The sequence below is a fragment of the Pristis pectinata genome, chromosome 1, assembly GCF_009764475.1.
Source record: "Pristis pectinata isolate sPriPec2 chromosome 1, sPriPec2.1.pri, whole genome shotgun sequence".
Taxonomy (NCBI): Eukaryota; Metazoa; Chordata; class Chondrichthyes; order Rhinopristiformes; family Pristidae; genus Pristis; species Pristis pectinata.
Window position 1 is genome coordinate 33,822,268 of NC_067405.1, and position 23,665 is coordinate 33,845,932.

At 39.6% G+C, this 23,665-nt stretch overlaps 1 protein-coding gene across 1 annotated transcript in view; it reads left to right on the forward strand.

The window, feature by feature from the left end:
- Window positions 1-23,665, forward strand: part of itgb5 (integrin, beta 5) — a 105,990-nt gene that overhangs the window by 13,451 nt on the left and 68,874 nt on the right. Inside the window, exons 5-8 of the mRNA XM_052018009.1 lie at window positions 6,958-7,126; window positions 8,276-8,437; window positions 13,575-13,670; window positions 13,762-13,851. Of these exons, the coding sequence (XP_051873969.1) occupies window positions 6,958-7,126; window positions 8,276-8,437; window positions 13,575-13,670; window positions 13,762-13,851 (517 nt within the window). The remainder of the gene's footprint in view (window positions 1-6,957; window positions 7,127-8,275; window positions 8,438-13,574; window positions 13,671-13,761; window positions 13,852-23,665) is intronic.

Sequence of the window (23,665 nt, forward strand, 5' to 3'; positions counted from 1 at the left end):
AAGAGACTGCAGATGCTGGAATCTGGAGCAACAAAAAATCTGTGTCCTGATGCAGGTTTTCGACCCAAAAAATCGACAATTCCTTTCCTCCCACAGATGCTGCTCAACTCGCATCAGATTGTTTGTTGAGCTAGTAGTGTTGTTTTGTTTGAAATTCTACTGTACAACAGTTTTCACATGGAGGTGATATGATTAACGAGTGACTTGACCAGTCATCTTACTTTGTTTTTTTTTCATATTTATCAGATAGATAATTAAATATGTGTCTTTTGGTAGAACATAATTGGATAAACAGTTTCCTATCTGATAGTAGTTTTCTGTTCTTGTTAAATTCATTATCATTTTGCTGTGCTCTTTATTTTTCTTCCTTTTCCCAATTTTATTTTGCTGTCTATACTGGTATGTTAAGTTGCTCCTTTCCCATAATCGCTTTTGCTTCTATCTTTCATTTTTTTTTTACCTTTCATTTTGAAGAGGCATAAACAATGTCTTCTAAGTTGTCAGTGTTAATTAGTCTAGAATAACACATACATCTTCAGGGGAAAGGATGAGCATGAAAGTAAATAATAGATCATCCATCACATGAGACTGATTGGAGGTGAGCATCATTCTGCTCAAATCAAGATAACTGCAAAATGCACTAATGTAAACTATATTACTTTAGCAACTGAAATTCCAACACTGTGAAATGGACTCTCAATGGTGTTTTCTTGGGTGGGTGATGCTTGAACATGGAGGTGGGCATCCATTGTGTATATCAACTGATCAACCAAAAAACTACAAGGAGATGTATGACAGAAGATGGCTGGGCCATGTTCTATGGAAACATGGATTTTTGGTTTGGAAAACACAACCTATGTCTAGTAATGCAAATAGCATTGCAAAATAATCCAAGATCATTGCAGAAGGATTACGAAACAAAATTTCAGATTATGATATGAAGGCAATACTAAGATTTTACCCATCAGCACTGTTAAGTTTTATGGAACACCATAAAAGACAAAAAAAATGTTAAATTCGCAGAGAAATTTAAGTAGGGAATTTAAGAACTTGGGGCTTTGGCAGCTGAAGGTACAGGGTTGAGGGTGAGGGTAAAGGATGGGTGCTTTAGACCTGGAATAGGTTGTGGAGATGTGGAGGGATTGGAATTAAGGTGAGAGTTTTAAATTAGGCTGAAGACTGAATGGAATTTGACACATTAGGACAAGGGGAATGGGATTTTGAACAATCTCAAGTTTCCCGAGGGTAGACTGAGAGAAGCCAGCCTGTAAATATGTTGTCAAATCTAAAAGGTAACATGGAGAAGTTTCACCTTCATAAGGCCCGGTTGAGTTGTACTCATGGATATAATGATGCACAAACAAGAGGAGAAGATGTTGCAGTGAAGGGAGAAACAATACATGTCTCTGAAAATAGTTTTGTATTGGGGTCTCTCATAGATTTTTTGCTTTAATCTAAAAAGTAATGCTTTGCAAAATGTGGTATGACCCGTGCTGCATTCTTACAGCCAGCATATAGTGATTTCTATGATTGTCAGCATTTTAAAGCATTTTGTAAATTCACATAAAATATGAAGGTAGGTTGATAAAGGAGTGCTTAAGTTGCCGGTGTTCTAACTTTTTAATTTGATGAGGTAGATGGAACTGGCTAGCAAGGTGGCAGAAGGTTAGTATTGGAGTTCAGTTGGTTTTCGTATACAAGGAAACCAAAGCAACTTTAGACATTTAGTCTTTGATCAATGCAGGTTGATCCCAGACTGATCAACACTGAAATAGTTGGCTTGAACTCGTAACCAGTGACAGAATTGTCGCTCCCTGATTTTACATCAGGAATACAAAATTTATTGACACACGTATTGTTGTAATGTCACACCATGTAAAGTACAATTTTAAAAATCCAGTTAACTATTACTGATCTAAATTTCGATGGTCAACACTGGGCAGTAGGGGTATATAAATGCAATAGTAAATTATAAAACTAGCTGGTCTTTCTCTTTTATTATCAATCTCTGTTTTCTGACTCATTCTAATAATTGCTAGAATTAGTAATATGAAAACACTGAATACTTAAGAATCATAATAATTGTCTCCAAAGATCCAGATTTCTGAAAAGGTCTCTGTGCATAAACACATTATATAAGAGCATAAGAAAGTATGACCAGCAGTAGGGCACTCGTCCTTCATGGCTGATCTGCCACAGGCTTTGTTTCTTTTGTGCCTATTCTCCATAGCTCTCAGTTCCCTGAATCATCAAAAAATTATCTACCTCCTTTAAGTACCTCCAATGACCAAGATATAACAAAGTTTTAGGTTGGAGAATTCCAGAGATTCACTGCCCTCTTAAAAATAAAAATTTTAAATGACTACTTCCTAATCTTGTAAACATGTCTCCTTATTTGAGTTTCTCCTGCTTGTGGAAACATCTTGTCATCTTCCCTATCGTGCCTTCTTAGAAGCTTGCACATTTCAATAAGATAACTGCTCATTCTTTTAAACCTCAAAGACCGTAACCTAATTTCTTGAGCCACTTGTGACAGGATAACCCTCTCATCCCAGAAAATAGCTTAGCTAATCTCCTTTATACTGCTTCCAATTCTAATATATCCTTTCTTAAAAGAGAGGACCAAATCTGTGAACATGCATGGAAGTTCCTGATCTAATCTTTTGATAAAACAATGTACATTTTCTCAATCTAATTGCTCTACTGAGAAGGCATTATTTCTTTTTCGCCCTCCTAACATTTTTTAAATGACAAAATAAATTTGTCTAGATTTTTAACATTACTGAAGTAACCCATTAACCCTCATTCCACTATTTAAGTTCAAAATTCTTTCACAGCATGAAAGTTGGTTGTCCAAGCGTATAAGAATTTATGCAATAGATTTGTTTTTGTTTGTCTTTAATATGCCCAACAGGTTGATGAAAGCCACAAGAGACAAATTGTAAGGCCCATGGTCAAATTCCTTCGAGCATACAGGTTTTAACATATACCACCTTTACGTCCACCCAGTATTTTTGTAAAAATAAACATGAAAATATATGTGTATATATTCATCTTGTAGCATTGTTATTTTGGAAGAGAATTCAGATTAAATCGAATTTACATTTTATAAAATGTAATCTTCAGTGTTCATTCTTAAATGATTTGAAATTCTTCTGAAATCAAATATTTCATGAATTTTCAATTTTGTGTTGTTTCTTCATGAGCTTCATTGTGTACTGAAAACATAGTCCTCAGTATCACCTGTGAAAAGGTGCAGCCAGATGAAGCTATTAGTTTGCTGCTGATAAAATGATCAATTGAAAACATAGTTCAGCACAACATGGGCCGAAGGGCCTGTTCCTGTTCTGTACTGTTCTATGTTAAACCAAAGTCTAGTTTAAATCCTAAATCCTTTAGCTATAAATGTATCCATTATCACATTGAAAGTCTTTTCTAAATACTGCTTGAGATTTGGTTCCATATATGTCTTGCAGGAAATTACCTAGCAATTCATTTCCAGTCAGTTGTGCTAAATGAACTATATAGTAGCAACAGTGCTTTGCTCTCTGCTCCCAAAATTTGGGAGCATTGACTTCAATGGAATTGAACTGAGAAAGGAGAATAGAATATACAAACATTAATTTATTAATTGTTTAGTGTTGTTGACCAGTTCTGAATTTTTAGATTCTATTGCTTTACTATGCAAATTATACATTATATGCTTGACTATTAATATTCATGTATTCTACTAAATTATTTGAAATCTTTGTAGATTAATCTTTCTTTATCTCGTAATTCCAATAAGATCAATCAGATAGCTTCACCAGCAGCTTATCACCACAGTAACCCTGGCCTCATCCTGTCAGAGATATTTATTCTCTCTGTCCTATCCCTACCTCATCTTCCCTGCAGCTTTGTTCCTTATTTTTCCAGTTCTGACAACCCTTCTTTGACTTGACACTTTAACTTTGTTTCTGTTTGATCAATTACTGCTTTAAGTGTTTCCACCATTTTCTGCCTTTTGGTTTTAATCCCTTAAGGTCAGTAAAGTCAATTCAGTTTAAGTGAATCAAGTTTAAAACTGCCACCATTAAGGATGATGCAAAGTTGTAAAAACTCATTTATAAATTGAAGCAAGTTAAATTAAAATTAACATGATATTTAATGTGTAATTCTTCATAAATTGCCATATTTCTTGTTTGCTGTTATCTTGTTAAGTTTCAAATTATTGTACACGTCTTATCACATGAACTTAGTGGTGTCATAAATTTTAGAAAATACTGTAAAAATTGAGCAGTTTGGACAACATCTGTGGGGAAAGAATCAAAGTTAATATTTCAAGTTGATTACTTTTAATCAGTTCTGTTTCTCTTTCCATAGATGCTTCCTGACCTGGGTGTTTCTGGCACTTTTTGTGTTCATTTCATTTTTCAAGAATCTGCAGCATTTTGCTTTTGCTTCGGTGTTGTAAGATAGGTTATAAATTATCTCAAATAATTGATTAATAATAAATAAAGATACTTGCTAAAGAATTTTGAATATAATCATTAATATTTTGGATTATTGTTGTTTCCATTACCAGCAGCCACAACTTCAGAGTCTTGAGTTACCAAGCATGAGTTGTGATTTTTGTTTTAGAAAGAAACTTGTTGAAAGAACTAGATATTTAACAACATGGTTTTAATAAAAAGACATTTATTTAACGTCAAAATGTTTCCTTCAGGTCAGTTAGTTTGGGATTCGTATGTGATTTCTCCCACCCCCCCCCCCCCCTTTTTATTGGTTTTGTTTAATTTTAAGACCAAATAAGTGAAGTATTCATTGAATGCACAAGAGATTGGTCCTTATAACCAGTAAAAATCTGTTGCCTAGAAGTCTCTTCCCACCGTAAGGCTGCACTAGAGGGGCATAGCAATATGTTGGTCATTAGTTCTCTACTGAAAACTTTCCTTGTGAGTGATAGGATGGGATTATTTTCTGAATTAATTATGAGACACCTTTTCAGGGGCCATGGGTTGATGGCCACTGGCCCAAAATAGCCTGTGTGGTGCCTAGGATCAGGGAGTGGCATCAGACCCTGGCATGTCCTTTTAAAGCAATACAGAACCATATTTTGCCAGGAGTGCCCATTGTAGGATACCTAGGACAAAGTGGTCTTCACAGTGCATCATTGGACAAGGGTCATTCAGCATTGGTAAACAGGAAACAAGGTTGATGGCGGTGCGTCACAGTTGGTGGGGGGGGTGGAGTCAAAGGAAGAACCAGAGGAAAGATGGGAGAGATTGTATGCTAAAAATGGATGATATGTAAAACTTTATGTTAATGAAACAAAAGGAATGCACTGTTGATGCTGAAAATTTGAAGTAAATCAAGAAAAATGCCAAAAATGCTTATTATTTGAGATGGTTGAGCTTTATAGGAGCAGTGTGACATTGGATCAATAATGTCTGAGTGGGAGTAGGCTAGAGAATGGAAGTGACAGATAACCAGAAGCTCAGGGTCACATTGTGGACCAAGTAATATGTTTCAAAAAGCGCTCCCTTTCTCCATGTCTTAAAACTTTCCTTTCTCTTGTAGTAATTGACCTTCAGTGTTAATGCAGCATGTCACGCAGGATCTGTGGAGAGAGTAACTAAGTATTTGCAGCATTTTCTCTTTTTTTTAAGGCATCTGTCTCAAGTAGAGTTCTATTTAGTAAAGATCAAAGTTAAACAAGAATGAAGGGAATAATATAGAAACATAGAAAACTTACAGCACAATTCAGGCCCTTCGGCCCACAAAGCTGTGCCAAACATGTCCCTACCTTAGAAATTACTAGGCTTCCCCATAGCCCTCTATTTTTCTCAGCTCCATGTACCTATCCAAAAGTCTCTTAAAAGACCCTATCGTACCCTCCTCCACCACCGTTGCTGGCAGCCCATTCCATGCACTCACCACTCTCTGAGTAAAAAAACTTACCCCGACATCTCCTCTATACCTACTCCCCAGCACCTTAAACCTATGTCCTTTTGTGGCAACCACTTCAGCCCTGGGAAAAAGCCTCTGACTATCCACATGATCAATGCCTCTCATCGTCTTATACACCTCTATCAGGTCCCCCCTCATCCTCCCTGCTCCAAGGAGAAAAGGCCAAGTTCACTCAACCTGCTTTCATAAGGCATGCTCCCCAATCCTGGCAGCATCCTTGTAAATCTCCTCTGCACCCTTTCTATGGCTTCCACATCCTTCCTGTAGTGAGGTGACCAGAACTGAGCACAGTATGCCAGGTGGGGTCTGACCAGGGTCCTATATAGCTGCAACATTACCTCTCGGCTCCTAAATTCAATTCCACAATTGATGAAGGACAATACACCATATGCCTTCTTAACCACAGAATCAACTTGTGCAGCTGCTTTGAGCATCCTATGGACTCGAACCCCAGGATCCCTCTGATCCTCCGCACTGCCAAGAGTCCTACCATTAATACTATACTCTGCCATCATATTTGACCTACCAAAATGAACCACTTCACACTTATCTGGGTTGAACTCCATCTGCCACTTCTCAGCCCAGTTTTGCATCTTATCTATGTCCTGCTGTAACCTCTGACAGCCCTCCAAACTATCCACAACACCTCCAACCTTTGTGTCATCCGCAAACTTACTAACCCATCCCTCCACTTCCTCATATATAGAAAAATAGTTGGTATTTTTTCCCCATTATATATTTTAGTTTTGGTAGACTTGACCTTTTAGATCAGTCATACTTATTGAGAATATGGACCCAATATGTATGTACCTTTGTAAATATTGTGAGTCTACTACTGGACTGACTGTGAAAGTTGCGATGTGCGGTACAGACCACTTAAAAACAATATGCTGTCTATTCTAATACTAACATGAACTCCCACTGTATATGGCATGTACGCATAGAAGAAATATTATCCCAGTGAATGAGATATCTCACCTTTGCTAATGCCATGTTTCCCTCCTGCAGATACAAGCTGTTTCCACAATGTGTCCCATCATTTGGATTCCGACACCTGTTGTCATTGACGGACAAGTCTGACAAATTCAATGCTGAAGTTCAGAAGCAAGTGGTATCTCGAAATCGTGACGCACCAGAGGGTGGTTTTGATGCAATACTGCAGGCAGCAGTTTGCAAGGTGAGAAAGTGCTCTGACAGAATTCTTACTATGTTGCAGCAAATAATGGGTGACAGAGCTAGCATTTTGCCTGATACAAATATTGCCAGCTTTATCTGATCATTTAATCCAATATATTCCTCTTCTTCAGAATTAATTGCTTTCTTGTTTAACCTGTATAAAATAATTATTGGTTACTATTTTTTATAATTGTCTTTCTTTTTATTACTTAACAAATTATATGAGTGCTAATGCATTTGTTGAGGCTTGACTTTGAGCTAGTAACCATTTGATGGAGTAGGACCTCAACTTCCATTGGTAAAGCTGGGGATTTCTTGGTTGTAATGTCATTTGAGCTTTATCCTATGATAGGATAAAGTGGCTCCTTTCCATGAGGTCCTTCCTAAATTGAGGGATGAACCTCAAAGAAATTGCTGCTGAGTTGCAGGTAAGACACATAAAATTGCAGAAAATTAACAGTTGGTAGAGCTGCCTCAGAGCTCCAGTGGGATTTAATCCTAATCTCTAGTGCTATTTGTGTGAAGTTTGCACATTCTCCTTGCTCTGGTTTCCTCCCACATCCTAGAGATGTGCAAGTTAGTTTGTCACTGTAAACTGTCCCTTATGTGTAGGTGAGTGGTGGAATCTGGAGGCGTGGATGGGAAGGGGGGAAAGAATAAAATAGGATTAGAGTAGCATTTTATATAAATAGGTACTTAATGGTTGCTATAGATTCAGTGGGCTGAAGGCCTGCTGCTGTGCTCTACTTTTGTTACAGTAATTTGCAAAATCCTGTGGCATATTCATTTCTGGTGGGAGGATGGGAAGTTTAAATGACATGAACAATGTTTTCAAACGTTTCAAATCATGCTATTAAATCATGGTTTTTCCTTTGTAACTATTGTTTTTTTTTCACTGTATGTCACTTGATGCACTGGGGTAAATTAAGTGCTTACCTGACTCCTGAGACCACCCACCTTATCACACTAAGGCTTGCCAAATTCTTTTCTATCAATTATATGGATTTGTACAGATCGTGGCAGTGTGTAGACCTCTGCAATGATTCAAGAAGATCTGTAGTTGCAGCAGTGATTCTAAATGTTTCATATATACAGGAAGACAGAATTTAAAAGTGAAACTGGCATGTGTTACTTTATTTTTTTTCCAAAGGAAAAAATAGGCTGGCGGAAGGAGGCTTCCCACTTACTGGTATTTACCACTGATGACGTGCCACATATTGCACTGGATGGCAAACTTGGTGGTCTGGTCCAACCCAATGATGGTCAGTGTCACCTGGATGAACACAATGAGTATGGCTTTTCCACACAAATGGTGAGCCTAACCCATTACTTCTTTGTATCATAATAGAGTAGTTTTTAGATTGTTCAGTAAGAACATTTCTTTCCTTGTGTTTTACCAGTCGCATACATAATATGCATTTACATTGTAATACATATGGGTATTATAAAAACCTGTGTTGCCTTATTCCTAGAATGTACTGACTGTGCCAAAAGACTGGTGGTGGTCTTTGTTTTTTTTAACATAGGATATGTACATTGGTATTAGGCCCAACATGCAGCGAATCTTGTTACTTTTGAGGGTGTTGGTGAATCATTACAGTGAACCTGATGAGGATACTACCAAGGGACTACAACATATTTCTAAATTCCAGTAGTTTGTGGCTTGGAGGCAATGATGTTCCTGTGCATTTACTGTCCTTGTTCCTCTGGTGATAGATGTTGTACGTTGTGAGGTGTTCATATTGCGGCATGTAGTGGCAGTGCATTTTATATTGTGCAAGTGGTAATTAAAGTGAATGCGTTAAGATTTTAAAGTAGAGAAGGAAAATTCATGGTAGCTTTTTTTTTACATGCATTCCAGTTGTGCAGGAATATAATAAATTCAGACTATTTTTGTTTTGACTTTTTTTTTCTTTGCAAATGTGAAACTACGTGTACTTCCCCCTAAACTTTTCACTGCTGTTGAATTTGTAGTCCTGCTCTCTTAATGTATAAGTGCATAGAAGTGGCCCCATTAACCTTCCTGCATTATTTCCTGTCCAGCACACCAATATACTTGCCCAGTTAAGTCTGTAAAGTTATATGTAAGATATCAAATTAATATTCTATCACTTGCAATGCATCTGACTGTTTTGATTTGGTATTAATCAAAATTCATCTTTTTTCTTTTGGGGGGAAGAAAAACTAATGGTATAAAAATGAGATGTTAGCATTCTATGGGGTTATTTTGGGCACAATTATGTAGTTTTTTGGTATTATGCAGAACCACGCACAGGACTATATCTGTTTATATTTATGTGACCTTGTATTAAAACATATCATGGTAAATTAGTTGTGGTGTGTTTTGAAAACTTTATGCACGAGATACTCTATACAGTATACTCTAAGCCATCCAGCACTCATGGGAAATGAGGGATGCCCAGTTGCACGGGAATTGCTAAAAGAACAAATTAATGTACATCACACGCTAGTATTCTATGCATAAATCTTAACCAAATGGAGAAGATATATGTCATCTCCTTGCACTTTTTAATAACAATGTCTGTAATTCTATATTTTAAGTCTAAACAGTATTAATGTAAAATACAGAAAAAATAAATCAAATGAATGACTGCACTCAGCATCACATGAGGTGCCAAATCTTCAAAGAGGAAGTTGCTGTTAATCAGCCTACACTTGCTCTGGGGATGCAAGAGACTGTAGATACTGGAATCTGGAGTGAGAAATGAACTGCTGGAGGAAGTCAGTGAGTGGAGCAGCATCTGTGACAGGGAAAGGAATTGTCGACATTTCGGTTTGAGACCCTACATCAGGACTGAAAGTGGACTGGGAATATAAAGAGGAGGGGTGTGGTGTGACAGGAGCCTGTTGGTCATAGGGGGACTGAGGAGGGGTGAAAGATGATGGGCAGAAGGGACTAGAGGCCAGATAGCTGCTCTTGGACACGTCCTCGTGCTGGGTCATGACCCCACCAACAAGCACCAGGTCGCTGTCTCCCTCACTGTCACAGATCTCATCACATCAGGAGATCTCCCCTCCACAGCCTCCAACCTGATAGTGTCCCAACCCTGCACTACCCACTTCTATCTCTTGCCCAAGATTCACAAACCGTCGTAGTAGGCCCATTGTTTCTGCCTGCTCTTGCCCCACTGAACTTATATCCTTATACCTTGACTCTACCCTCTTTCCCCTTGTCCATTCTCTTCCCACCTACATTTGGGATTCCTTGCTTTCCTCCACCATTTTGACAACGTTTGATTCCCTGGCCCCCACTACTTCATCTTAACTACAGATGTCCAGTCTTTATCCACCTCCATCCCCCCTTCAGGAAGGTCTTAGGCCCTCCACTTCTTTCTGCAACAAGATCAAACCAATTCCCCTCCACCAACACTCTCATCCACCTGGCAGAACTTGTTCTTACCTGAACAACTTCTCTTTTAATTCCTCTCACTTCCTCCAAATCATAGGTGTAACCATGGGCACTTACATGAGCCGTAGCTACGTCTGACATTTTGTTGGCTCTGTGGAACAGTCCTTGTTCCAAACCTACTCTGGCACCACTCCTCAGCTCTTTCTTCATTACATCGACAACCGCGTTAGTGCTGATCTCTACACCTGTATGGAATTTGCCAATTTTATCACCTTCAACATTATCTTCCAACCCACTCTCAAGTTGCCTTGGACCATTTCTGACTCTTCTCTCCCTTTTTTGGTACTGCCTGTCTCCATTTCCATTGACACTTGCTATTAATCCACTTACTCTCACAGCTACCTAGATTACACCTCTTCCCATCCTGTCTCTTGTAAGGATGCCATACTTTTCTCCCAGTTTCTCCATCTCCATCACATCTGCTCTCAAGATGAGGTCATCCATTCCAGGGGAAACACGGTTTCCCCTCTACTTTGGTTGATGGAGCCCTCTCTTGCATTTCCTCTGACTCCGGTACTTCTGCTCTCAACCCACCCCCACCCCCTCCAAACAGAACAGAGATAGGATTCCCCAAGTCCTCACCTTTTGTCCTACTCGCCTCTGCATCCAGCACATCATCCTTTGTCATTTCTACCAGTTGCAGCAGGGTCCCATCTCTAGCCACATCTCCCTCTCTCCACTCCTTTTTGCCTTCTGCAGTGACCATTCTCTCTGTGGCTCCCTGGTCCACTCATCCATCCCTGACCCCCGGCACTTTCTCCTGCAGCTGCAGGTGGTACAACAATTTTTTTTTCTACACCTCCTCCCTCGCTACCATCCATGGATCTAAACAGCCCTTCCCGGTGAGGCAAAGATTCACGTGTGCACTCCTCCAACCTTGTCTACTGCATCGGTGATCCCAATGAGGCCTCCTCTACATTGGCAAGACCAGGTGCAGACTAGATGACCCATTTGCAGAACCCATGCACTCTGTCCACAATGGCCATCCTGAGCTCCTGGTTGTATGCCATTTCAACTCCCCTTCCCATTCCCATACTGACCAGTCCATTCTCAGCCTTCTCCACTGACAGGGCAAGGCCAAACACAAACTAGAAGAACAACACTTCATATTCCACTTGGGTAATCTACAGCACAATGGTATGAATATTCAATTTTCCAATTTCATCTAATCCTTATCTCCTGAGTTCTACTCTCTCTCTCTCTCATTATGATCCACCTCCAGTCCTCCCATTTTTGTTCTCCCTCCCATACCCCCACCCCCCATCCCCAACATTAGTCAACCCTGGTGTCCGTTGGTGGGGTCATGATCCAGGGTTAGGTATGAGCAGCCGTCTAGCCTCCAGTCCCACCTGCCCATCATCCTTCACCCCTCCTCGGTCCAGCTATCACCTGCTGGCCCCAGTCTCACCCCTTCCCCTCTCCACTTTATACTGGCTACCTTCCCTCCCCACTCTCTGTCCTGATGCAGGGTCTCAAGCCAAGATGCCGACTATTCCTTTCCCTCCACAGATGCTGCTCGACCCATTGAGTCCCTTCAGCAGTTTGTTCTTTTACAGCTATGATTCATTTTGAAAAATATTTCAGTGGTCCTCAATATAGCATCATTTGGGATGGTTAGTGGCTCAGTGCAGTTATACTTCATCCAAGATCAGTGTAATGAGAAGCATTTTGGTTATGAATCCTGCTGTTCATATTGAAGAGCTCTGGGAGGTGGGATTATGGCACAGAAAACAAAGGGTAAAGAGATGTAAGAACAGCAGAATTTTAAAGCTAGGGATAGACAGCCATATATAGAGGAGGAAGAATGTAATAAGTCAACATAAGACAAGTGAAATGAATTGCTCATATCCCACAGGCAAGTAAGGAGCTGTTTTATTTGCATGAGAGGAACAGTATATCAGTTAAATGTCAAGCTTACATGATTTAAAGTGATGCATATTTCCAGCAGAGAAAATACAAATGTAAATGGTTTCCAATCATTGTTCAGTACTTCAGTAAAATGAATTATTGAGGGGGAAAAAGAGCTGCACGGAAATATGTTGCATCAGCTGTTCGTGAGTTGTAGTGTCATTATAGCACAGCAAGAGGCCATTTGGTTCATCAGATCCACACCGGCTCTCTGTAGAGCCATCCATTCAATCCCAATTCCCTGTTCCATATATATGTCATCAAGCAAGTTTATTTGTCTCAAGTATCAATCCAAAATCCTTTTGAAATCATTGATCATCTCTGCTTCTGTCTTACAGGCAGTGATTACTTGCGACATTTCTTTGAAAATGTTCTTCCTCTCATTGTCCCATTTCTCTTCGTCCTGTATTCCTCCATCATAGAACCGTTTTCTTTGTCTAATGTAAACTTGTCATATGTTCATCTTTCTTTCCTGATTATTGTTTCTAGAACTTTATCTGATAGAAATTTATATGGATTATGAGAGGCATTGATAGAGTAGACAGCTGGTACCTTTTTTCCAGGGTCGAAATGTCTAATACTGGAGGGCATGTATTTAAGGTGAGAGGGCGTAAGTTCAAAGGAGATGTGCGGGGCAAGTTTTGTTTTACACAGAGAGTGCTGGATGCCTGGAATGCACAGAGAGTGCTGGATGCCTGGAATGCACTGCCAGAGGTGTTAGTGGAGGCAAATACGAAAGAGGCATTTAAAAGGCTCTTAGGCACATAAGTGTGCAGAGAATGGAGGGATATGGGCATCGTGTAGGCAGAAGGGATTAGTTTGGTTAGGCGCTTAATTAGTTCGGCACAACACTGTGGGCCAGGGGGTCTGATCCTGTGCTGTACTGTTCTATAATCTATGTTTTACCTACCACTGATGTTAAACTTGCACCCCATAGTTATTCGGAATGTTCTTGTCCCCTTTCTTGAACAAGGGTGTCATATTGGCAGTTACCAATCCTCTAGCATCTAGGGATGTGTAATCACATATAATGCTGTTTGGAACAGTGGGACAGTGTCCTGGCTGGAGATGGAGGATACATTTCTACTTTCTCTTATTCTTTTGGTTCTAGGATTACCCATCACTTGCACTTCTTGGAGAAAAGCTGGCAGAGAACAACATTCATTTGATATTTGCTGTGACCCAGTCCCACTATATACTTTACAAGGTATCAGATGTATTATACTCTCTATTTTGCTACCCAAAGATGTTTTTAAACTGTAGATGCAATATGTTTATATGTGTTTCTATTTCTGAAGAATTTTACAAGCCTGATTCCTGGAACAACTGTAGAAATTCTTGACAAGGATTCAAAGAATATCATCCAACTGATTGTCAATGCTTACAGTGTAAGTTGATTTTAGTTTATTATTAATATTTAATGATGGGGTAATGAATCGCACATTATTACATGAAAGGCAACAGAAATTTAGCTGTTGCAATTTTGTAAATGTATTCTGCCATATCTGTAATGAATTTCTTTGGTGAGCTGCAGGATCATCAACTCTCCAAGCAGAGTTGCTTCTACTTTGGCAGTTCTGAGGTTAAGTTGAGCAATTTATTATTTATCAATAAAATGTCAAGTCTGTTTGCTCACTTGAGTAAAGTCTTTATGAAAGTTATTTTTCTTTTATTATAATGTTACTTTCCTAACCTAAAGATGCTGGTCTGAATTGTCATCATTGGACTAATATCTGATCAGTGCCACTAATTCAGTTTATTTTAACCAAGTTTGAAGTTGTTGCTGTCCCGTTTTGAACACGTTCTTTCAATCACCCTCTACTTTTGTGATAAGTGAAAGGATTTAGCTGTAGTCAAGAACTGCTCCTTATAAGATTCTCCATTTGCCATGCCCTTTTTGAGTAATCAGAGAATTAAATGTGGCTTTATAACATGAAGGCACTATTTTGACCAAAAGATGAGGCTTTATGTGGCAAGAGCGTCAATCTAAAAAATGTGTAACTGTTGCAAGTGTCTTCAGTCTGTGAAATACTTCAGCCGCCATCCCTAAAACAGATTATTTACAAAATGTTTCCCCGCGGGATCTGACAGTTTGAAAATTTAAAACTACTTGAACCACAACAGTGACTGCACATCAGAAGTGGTTCGTTGACCGTGCAGTGCTTTGGTATACACTGAGATTACATACAGAACTATATAAATAACTGCAAATTCATCTTGTCTAGCTGCTAGCTTCTGCAGATAGTTCCAGGAGCAACTATTAACCAGATTGAAATGTAACTTTCCTTCTGCCAAGACTTGGTGTTTTAAGTTTTAGAAAAAACTGCCAATCTAGCAAAAGCTGATCAACTGCTTCATAATAGTTGTTCACATTTGTAAACAGCCCAGAAAATAGACATGTGATGTTCGGCAGTAGGATAGTCTTTCTTGTAATGCTGCTGTATCCAACCTGTTATGCCTGTGCTGCAAAAGATTGCAACAAACATGCAGAGCTTTTGATTTATGGGAGTCGGGGGAAGTCTCCTTTTCCTGTGCAACACCTAACAATTGCTAATTTCCTGACACAGAGCAGAGAAAGATCTATCCTACAGTTGAAAGCAGAAGGGTTAATTAATCCTGTGGTGAAATTACTATATTAGGAAGGTACTGTTTAATAGACCCAGCCACGTTCAGAAGCCATTTATCGAGTTACTAATGAAATTTTATTTTGCCTAAGTGGAAGAAATCCTGCATCTCTAATCCAGATATTTTCTGGTGGTGATCATTTGTCTTTTTATAATGAGAGACCATTTATTGGTGACGGAGGGCTCGTAAAACTTTTTTCATTGCACTGAAAATTACTATTAATGTCAGAGTATTGAAGTATAATTTTATCACAATAAAGTGTTTTGGAAATCCTAACATTAGATCTGCCATAACTTATGTTGAGAAGTACTCCTACTTACATATAGGCAAAATTATATTTTAGGGAAAATGTAGGGTTAAATACCATTGAAGCTGTGGTGTACTGACTAAGTCTTGTTTGAGAATTTATCATTCCAGTTTTTTTCCACTGTTGAGAAGTAGAGTGCTCTGAGTTGGTCCCTTGAGGTAGATTTTGTGAATCAACATGCAAGGTAAAGTGTCTGGGTATTGGATACAGCCCAAAGCAAAAAGCAGCTGTAACGTCATAGCATATTTAACATATACTGCTTATGAAAGTATATTTTAATTGTTATATTCAATTGCCATCATTTAAAAAAATTTGGTTGTCATGTTTCAACTGCAAGTGCTGCATTGTAGAGCTAATAATGCTACGAAACAGCACTAATTTTTCAGTGGGTTACAGCTTCAAGGGACTGCTCCAACATCAACAAACATGTAGTATAACACAGTAGAACCTGACACTAGGGAGCATCTTGAAAGGCTCTTAGAGAAAGATGTGAAAGCAGGGATCTATCTTGTGTAAGGGGATTCAGGAAGCTGGCTAGGGCCGTCTCCAGAAGGACTCAGGACTCGGTGCAAGAGAGCTACGAGCACGCTCTCCATTCCAGAGAAAGGTGGATAAGGGTGAATGAGATTTCATGACCATGACCAGATATGGCAGAGTGAGACTTCATGTTCAAACAATTCAACTTACCAGAAATTTATTTTTTTACTTTCCTTCATTCAGTCTCCACACAACAATAATGGATTGACAAAACTCATTCTTAGCCATAACTGCAAATAGAAGGTACATGTGATACATCTCATTCTTACTACCAACTAGTCTAACGATAAGCACACACGGACTAAGTTTCCTTTTGCATGATTCAGCAACTGGGAATAGCAGACTCTTCCTCCAAAGAGCTGTTTATCTTTGGAAAAAACACATGCTCCTCCTTTATAGAACTTGCTAAGGGTCAGCCACAAGTTGTTGAAGGTGCTGAGAGCACCCTAACAGGATCATGTGTATTGCTGTATGAGTTCACTCAACTATTATTCACATTACGGGTCTTTCCTTGGCTGACTACATTTTAGTTCATTGCTTTTCAGTAGCATTCTTCATGCTGTTTATTTCCTCTCACATTCCAGTAAAAAGTTTGTGATCTTGATTCTGCTGAATTGATGGAGATCCCAGTTGCAGCAAAGGACACTATACAATTGCATCTGTCTCCACACAGCACCAGCTTGGGTATAGGCACCACAAAGAATCAACAGCAAGAGTCTAGACTAGAGTCTTCCATTTCATAAGATGAGGTTCTTGGGACTTGTAGGCTGCTTTTAGATCAAATGGGAAGGGAAGTAGTCCGATGTCCTCTTGACTATTGGGCCAGACATCGATGAGCACCATGAAAGGGAGGCATACAGGAGATTATGCCTAACGGTTTGCTAAGGGCAATGAGTCACCTGACTGACAGTTTGCTGCAGCTGGTGGGAACCATGAAGGAGTCAGTGTTCTTCCTCTCGTAACTTGGCACTTAAAGCATAGAGAATATAAACTCAGCTGCTGAGGTTGTACATAAATCCTGTCTTGGTCACCCCAATAGTACATGGTCTCCTGGATGTTGTTGGAGCCTCTATGCATGCACAAGCACAGTTGGTTCAAGGAATATATTTGACTCTGGAGGCTAAAGCTCCAAGTGGAGCTCTGCTAGATGTCACCCATGAGCATTCCGGTGCTCTGAATGCACAAGTTGTTGTGCAGGAGCCTGTGATCGAAAGTTGGAAATGAAAAACTCGAATGTTGGCAATCTGAAATAAAAACAGAAATTTCTGGTCAGGCAGCATCTATGGAAAGAGAAACAAGTGTTCGGGATTCAGGTCAAAGATCCTTTATCGGGACTGGGTCCCACAAGCAGTTTTTGGGTAGATCCTCGGTAATCATGTGTCTGAAAGCTTTAGCAATAGCTGTGTTACAACAGCAGATGCACACCAAGTTGTCAGCCTGATCCCTTGGGGTCTTGGTCAGAGAACTGATTGAGAACATGTTGATCTTCCCAATAATATTTGATGGGGTTATTCTGTACAACAATGTATCTGCATAAATTAACTTTTGATGTCATAATCTCTGCTATAATTACATTTGATGGAATATACTGTTGTAAATTAGTTATTTACAATACAGTATTAATTCTGGATGAAGAAGGATGTCAGGCCTTTTGGAAAATGGTTCAATCAATGTATGACGAACACAAATGCCTCCACTCTAATTTTAAAGCTGATAACTTTGGAGAGGGGATGGGGGGGATGCTTGTTGACCATCTGTCTTGGTTACACTGTGATCTAATGAAATTAGTGGTCCACAAGTTGATGCCTTACAGTTCAGTCAGAGAGTTAGTTTGCCTGGCACAGTCTTCCATTGTCCCTGTCCTCTTGCATCATCTGAGACTGCTGCTCTGTGTTGCCAGAGTGCACCTGCTTCATTTACTCTGCCAGAGGCTCTGCTTTGTTGTTAGCAAAATTTATGCAGCAGTCAGCAAATTACAGTAAAGCAGGAGATCTGTTTGGGTGAGTACTTCTAAAGGCCCCTTGACAGCTGAAGAGGACAGAATCTCATCTTCAGTGTATTTATGGGAATTCTTCACGAGCCTATGTGCTGTAGCATTGCCCTTGCATATTTGCTCTGCTCGGGACTTTGGAACCTGTATTAGTGTGAGGGACCATGATGGAGAAGGATAACCTTTGTCTCTGAGGGTCCATCCATGCTGATAATTCTTCACATGCAAATAAAGATGGTGGAATAAACTAACGTAGGAGTTGTGAGTTCTCACTGAGAAGGTTATACTGACCATTGTGAAGTTCTTACTGTCAATTATCAGTATTAAGGGAGTGGAAACTCTTCCAGTTGGTGAAGAACTTGAGGTCTTAATAGATTCCCTAGTGCCACAGTACAGTTTTTGAGGCCCTCTATATTTGGGATTGTAGTTCTGTTAACAAATGAGCATGCATGCTTTGTCATCTGCTCTCTGCTAGTGCTGGGGGAAAAATGTGATCATCCCTGCAAGAGTAGAGTGTGTCTGAAATCTCTCTCTAATGCAGCGTAAAACTGTACAATATGGTGTAGGTCCAAGATGAATAAGTTCAGAGTTACCATGACTTTCACTTCTACAGAGAGAGCAGCCAATGCCCAGATTTAAGTCTTTATACAAGAAGCCACATATCTGCATGATGGCTGCTTTTGTTAACGTGTGCTTGTCCTTCAGAGAGACAAATGTGATTGCGTGAAAACACTTCCTACAGAAGGAGTTGGGATGTGGGCAATTGGAGTCCTTCTTCTTATAGGTCTCCTGGCACACCTTCCATGCTTGTGATGCATGTTCTCAATGTCTATGTCAGTAATGTTGTATAAGAACACAGTCATCCAAGTTCCTTTAGAAATTTTGAGCAGCAGGCTACAGTAGTTGTGAGAAGCCCTTCAAAGAGCAACATAACAGAGCAAACATCAAAAAATAAAATATGGTTCTGCTGGGAATAATGAACAACTGCCACTAAAAACAGGTGGCAGAATAATGTGTTCTAATATCTTATGCTTGGGATTCTGAACACAGTAAAATGAAAAACAACATGCAGTCCTTCAACAAACACTCTTAAAATGTTATCAGAGTTAACACTCAGCACAATGGGATCTTCCAGGTCCAATACCTGGTGTGTTATTATTCTCACCAGAAAGCATTGCTGCTTCCATTTTGTTGCTTATAATTACTATCGTATATCATTATGCTGAGAAAGCAGCATGACTAGATACAATATCTAGGCCCAATCAAAAGCCCTGTGATTTTATATCAGGTGACTTAAATGTTGAGTAGCTAAGCAGTTATGAAAGATATGCGGTTTCCAGTCTAGTAAGTTCTATTCCATGCCAGAGAGGGGACAAATTGAGTTACTTGTAGCCTAGGAATGGTTTAAAATATAATAATTTTCACAGTTGAATAAGTAATCATAAGTATTGATTAGATTAATTTCAACATATTGTTATCCTTGCTTTGCTACATTCTCCTTGTACTTTGTTAATGAGAATTATATAAAAATGAAAGAATTGATTATCTTTGATATTGACATTCCACATCCTGTCAAATCCAGTCAGAAGAGGCTGGTGAAAGTGTATCTTTGCATTAACTGGTGCTTCGCTTAAAATTTCCTATTATTTAAAGTGATAGCTGCCTAATATGGAAAAGTAATCAGTTTTGTATTGCACTGGACATCACTTGGCCCAGAAATAAGCCAAGGACTGCCTTAGCAAGTACTTGGGAGCTTTTCCTACGTTAGTGGCATTATTGGTTTTAATTCTTCCATGGTATTGCTAGGCTAGCTTTTAATGCCACTCCTTAATTTCCCTTGAAAAGGTGATGGTGAGGGCCTGCATGCAGTCCTCATTGAAATGGTATTCCCAAAGAGCCTCAGAATTTTGATTTAGCAATTTTGAAGGAATAGAAATGTGCCAGGTCAAGATGCTGACTGACTTGGAGGGAATTTGTAAGTATTGATGTTCCAGTTATTCTCCAGTATTAAATCTGGCAGGATTTGCAGGATACTTTAAGGAGAGTTCCCAGATGTTATGTGTTGTTGATGTGAGGTTTTGGCATGTTGAGGAGAGCTGTAAGAAGTGTTTATCTCAAGTCAAGATTTCCAGAGCACTTAAAATGGGGTTGAAACCCACTAGATCTGGATCCCATCCTTAATTTTAACCCTGCTACGTAATTCTAACTCTTCCTACTTTAATCTGCTAGAATTCAATCTCCTGGGGATGGAATTTCTAGACTTAAGACATCAAGCCACATGAAAGATTTTTGGCTGAAAAGTGTTTATCCAGATTACTTGTGTTTTATTCCTGTAAATGCTTCAGGCTAACCATGGGAATTCATTTGAACAAGAGGCCCCTTAGAAACATACTTAAGGATATTCTTGCATCAGGAGGCAGAGATGTTTTGCATGATTTTTATACTTTTGGGTTTAGTATGTGCAACTACATTAACAAACTGTTGAATCATGACACTCGATGAAAATATACACAACATGTTTGTTTGAGTGGTGGCCTGATGTTGTTTAACTTCTGAAACTATATTTTGTGCTAATGAGATGAGTAAACTGCTACTATGCCAAGATTAAATATAGTTTTTAGAGGATCTATTGGTATTCAATTAGGACTTGTATAAAATTAAATATTTCTTGAGGAATTTTTAAAGTTCTTCCTCATGTGAATTACAATTATAACATATTTCCACCTAAATGTTTTTGAATCTGGCCTTGGGGTACAATTTAATGATATTTTCCATTGAACCTGAAGTAAACAAGCTGCAGGAGTGATTGAATGCCAGTGGTTAAATGGAATGTGTCTTGATTTGCCAGTTGCTTGCTGGTTGTGTTTCTGCTCAATTTCTTCCCATTCATGCATTTTGTCATTGCCGTGTATTGTGTACATTCTCTCCCCTATGCCTCCAGTTTTCTCCTTGTAGTAATAATTTCAAAATGTTTATGTAGAAAATTCTAAACATCATTTAACAGAAGTAATGAAGTTAAGCTTGTGGTACAGCCTTATGGATGGATATGAGATTGGTTATGTGTGATTACGATCACTGCAGCCCATTCATTGTAAGGTTGGTCAAAGGAGAACTGTGCTGCCAACCTACATCATTCAATTTTGTGAAAGAAAAGTAATATTAATAAAGACCAGTGCAGAAATCTCAGTTGATTAAACACTCCATGTGCTAAATCCAGTAGCCTGGCCAGTATTTGTTAAGGTTAACTTTCCTTTGTGAAACAACTAAAACAGTTTCACAAAGGAAACATTTAAATATATATATATATATATAAACAGACCATTTAAGTAAGTAGCAAGATTTGCTACCTGCAAGGTTATTTTATTATTATTTTATTGTTAAATTAATGCATATCTCATTAATTTCTTATCCATGTTATCAAATATTGGGCTAACTTTTCAGCAACCAGTTTCCAGATGGTGAAAGTCTTCTCCAGTTGGGGGCCAGTAGTGGAAACTGGAATTACGGGTAGGATAGCAGAATGGGTGGAGCATTGGCTGGTTGGCAGGAAGCAAAGAGTGGAAATAAAAGGATCTCATTCTGGTTGGCTACCAGTTACTAGTGGTGTGCCACAGGGGTCAGTGTTGGGGCTGCTCCTTTTTACCTTGTACATTAACGATTTGGATAATGGAATAAATGGTTTCGTGGCTAAGTTTGCGGATGACACCAAGATAGGTGGAGGAGTAGGGAGTATTGAGGAGATAGGAAGGTTGCAGAGAGACCTAGATAGTTTAGGAGAATGGGCAAGGAAATGGCAGATGAGATTCAATGTTGAGAAATGTGCAGTTTTACACTTTGGAAGCAGACGTAAGCGGGCAGATTATTATCTAGAAGGAGAGAAAATTCAAAGTACGGAAGTACAAAGGGACTTTTGGGTACTCGTGCAGGATACCTTAAAGGTTAACCACCAAGTCAGATCGGTGGTAAAGAAAGTGAATGCTATGTTGGCATTCATTTCGAGAGATATAGCGTATAAAAGTAAGGAAATGTTGATGAGGCTCTACGGGGCACTAGTGAGGCCTCATTTGGAATATTGTGTGCAGTTTTGGGCCCCACATCTTAGGAAGGATGTGCTGACGTTGGAGAGGGTTCAGAGGAGATTTATGAGGATGATTCCAGGAATGAAAGGGCTTACGTATGAGGAACATTTGTCGGCTCTTGGACTGTACTCACTGGAGTACAGAAGAATGAGAGGGGACCTCATAGCGACATTTAAAGTGTTGATAGGAAAGGACAGAGTAGATGTGGCTAGGCTGTTTCCCTTGGTGGGTGAGTCCAGGACCAGAGGGCACAATCTTAGAATTAGAGGGTACAGTTTCAAAACAGAGATGAGGAGCAATTTCTTTAGCCAGAGGGTGGTGAATTTGTGGAACTCCTTGCCACGTACAGCAGTGGAGGCCAGATCAGTGGGGGCGTTGAAGGAGGAGATAGATAGATATCTAAGTAGTCAGGGTATCAAGGGATATGGGGATAAGGCCAGAAATTGGGATTAGAATAGGTTTTTTTTTGCTTCCCCCCTCCATTCCCCATTTCTCATTTCTTTTTTCCCTTTTCCTTGGAGCAGACTCGATGGGCCGAATGGCCTGCTTCTGCTCCCTTGTCTTGTGATCTCGTGAACTAGCCATACAACTGTTGAACGCTTTACAACGTTAAAACAGAACGTTCTTTTAGCCATTTAGTTTGTATCAACAAGTTTTTCTTAATCATGGGCCAAATTGAGTTGGCTTTGGCCAGTGCTTCCAAATGAAGCCAGCAACGTTCTGCTACTTAGGGGAAATATGTCACTGTTGCCCTTCACCATGACTATAAAACATAGGAGCAGAATTAGGCCATTCGGCCCTTCAAGTCTGCTCTGCCATTCGATCATGATTGATTAATTTTCCCCTCTCAACCCCATTCTCCTGCCTTCTCCCTGTAACCTTTGACGCCCTTACTAATCAAGAACCTATCAACCTCTGCTTTAAATATAACCAATGACTTGGCCTCCACAGCTGTCTGTGGCAATGAATTCCACAGATTCACCACCGTCTGGCTAAAGAAATTCCTTCTCGTCTCTGTTCTAAAGGGATGTCCTTCTATTCTGAGGCTGTGCCCTCTGGTCCTGGACGCTCCCACTACTGGAAACATCCTTTCCACGTGCACTATATCTCGGCCTTTCAATATTCAGTAGGTTTCAATGAGAATCTCCCCTCATCCTTCTAAACTCCAGCGAGTACAGGCCCAGAACCATCAAATACTCCTTGTATGTTAACCCTTCCACTCCCGGGATCATTCTTGTAAACCTCCTCTGGACCCCCTCCAATGCCAGCACATCCTTCCTTAGATATGGGGCCCAAAACTGCTCACAATACTCCAAATATGGTCTGACCAATGTAGACAGCTTGCAGGTAGTTACCGATTCTCTGGTCCCAACCAGCTCATCTATTCCAGAATTTCTGCTTTGGCTTCAGATTCCAGCATCTGCAGTTATGTTCGTTTTCCTAAATCCTTTCTGTATGCTGATGAAGGGTCATGAACACAAAATGTTAGTTATGCTTCTCACTCCACAGATGCTACCTGACCTGCTGAGTACTTCCAACATTTTTCATTTTTAATTTCAGTATCCATGGTATATTTGTCAATCCACGCTATTGCTGCACACCACATGGAGTCCAATGGTGGACCTTAGACAAGCTGGGATTTGGCAGTATTGCATTCAGGAACC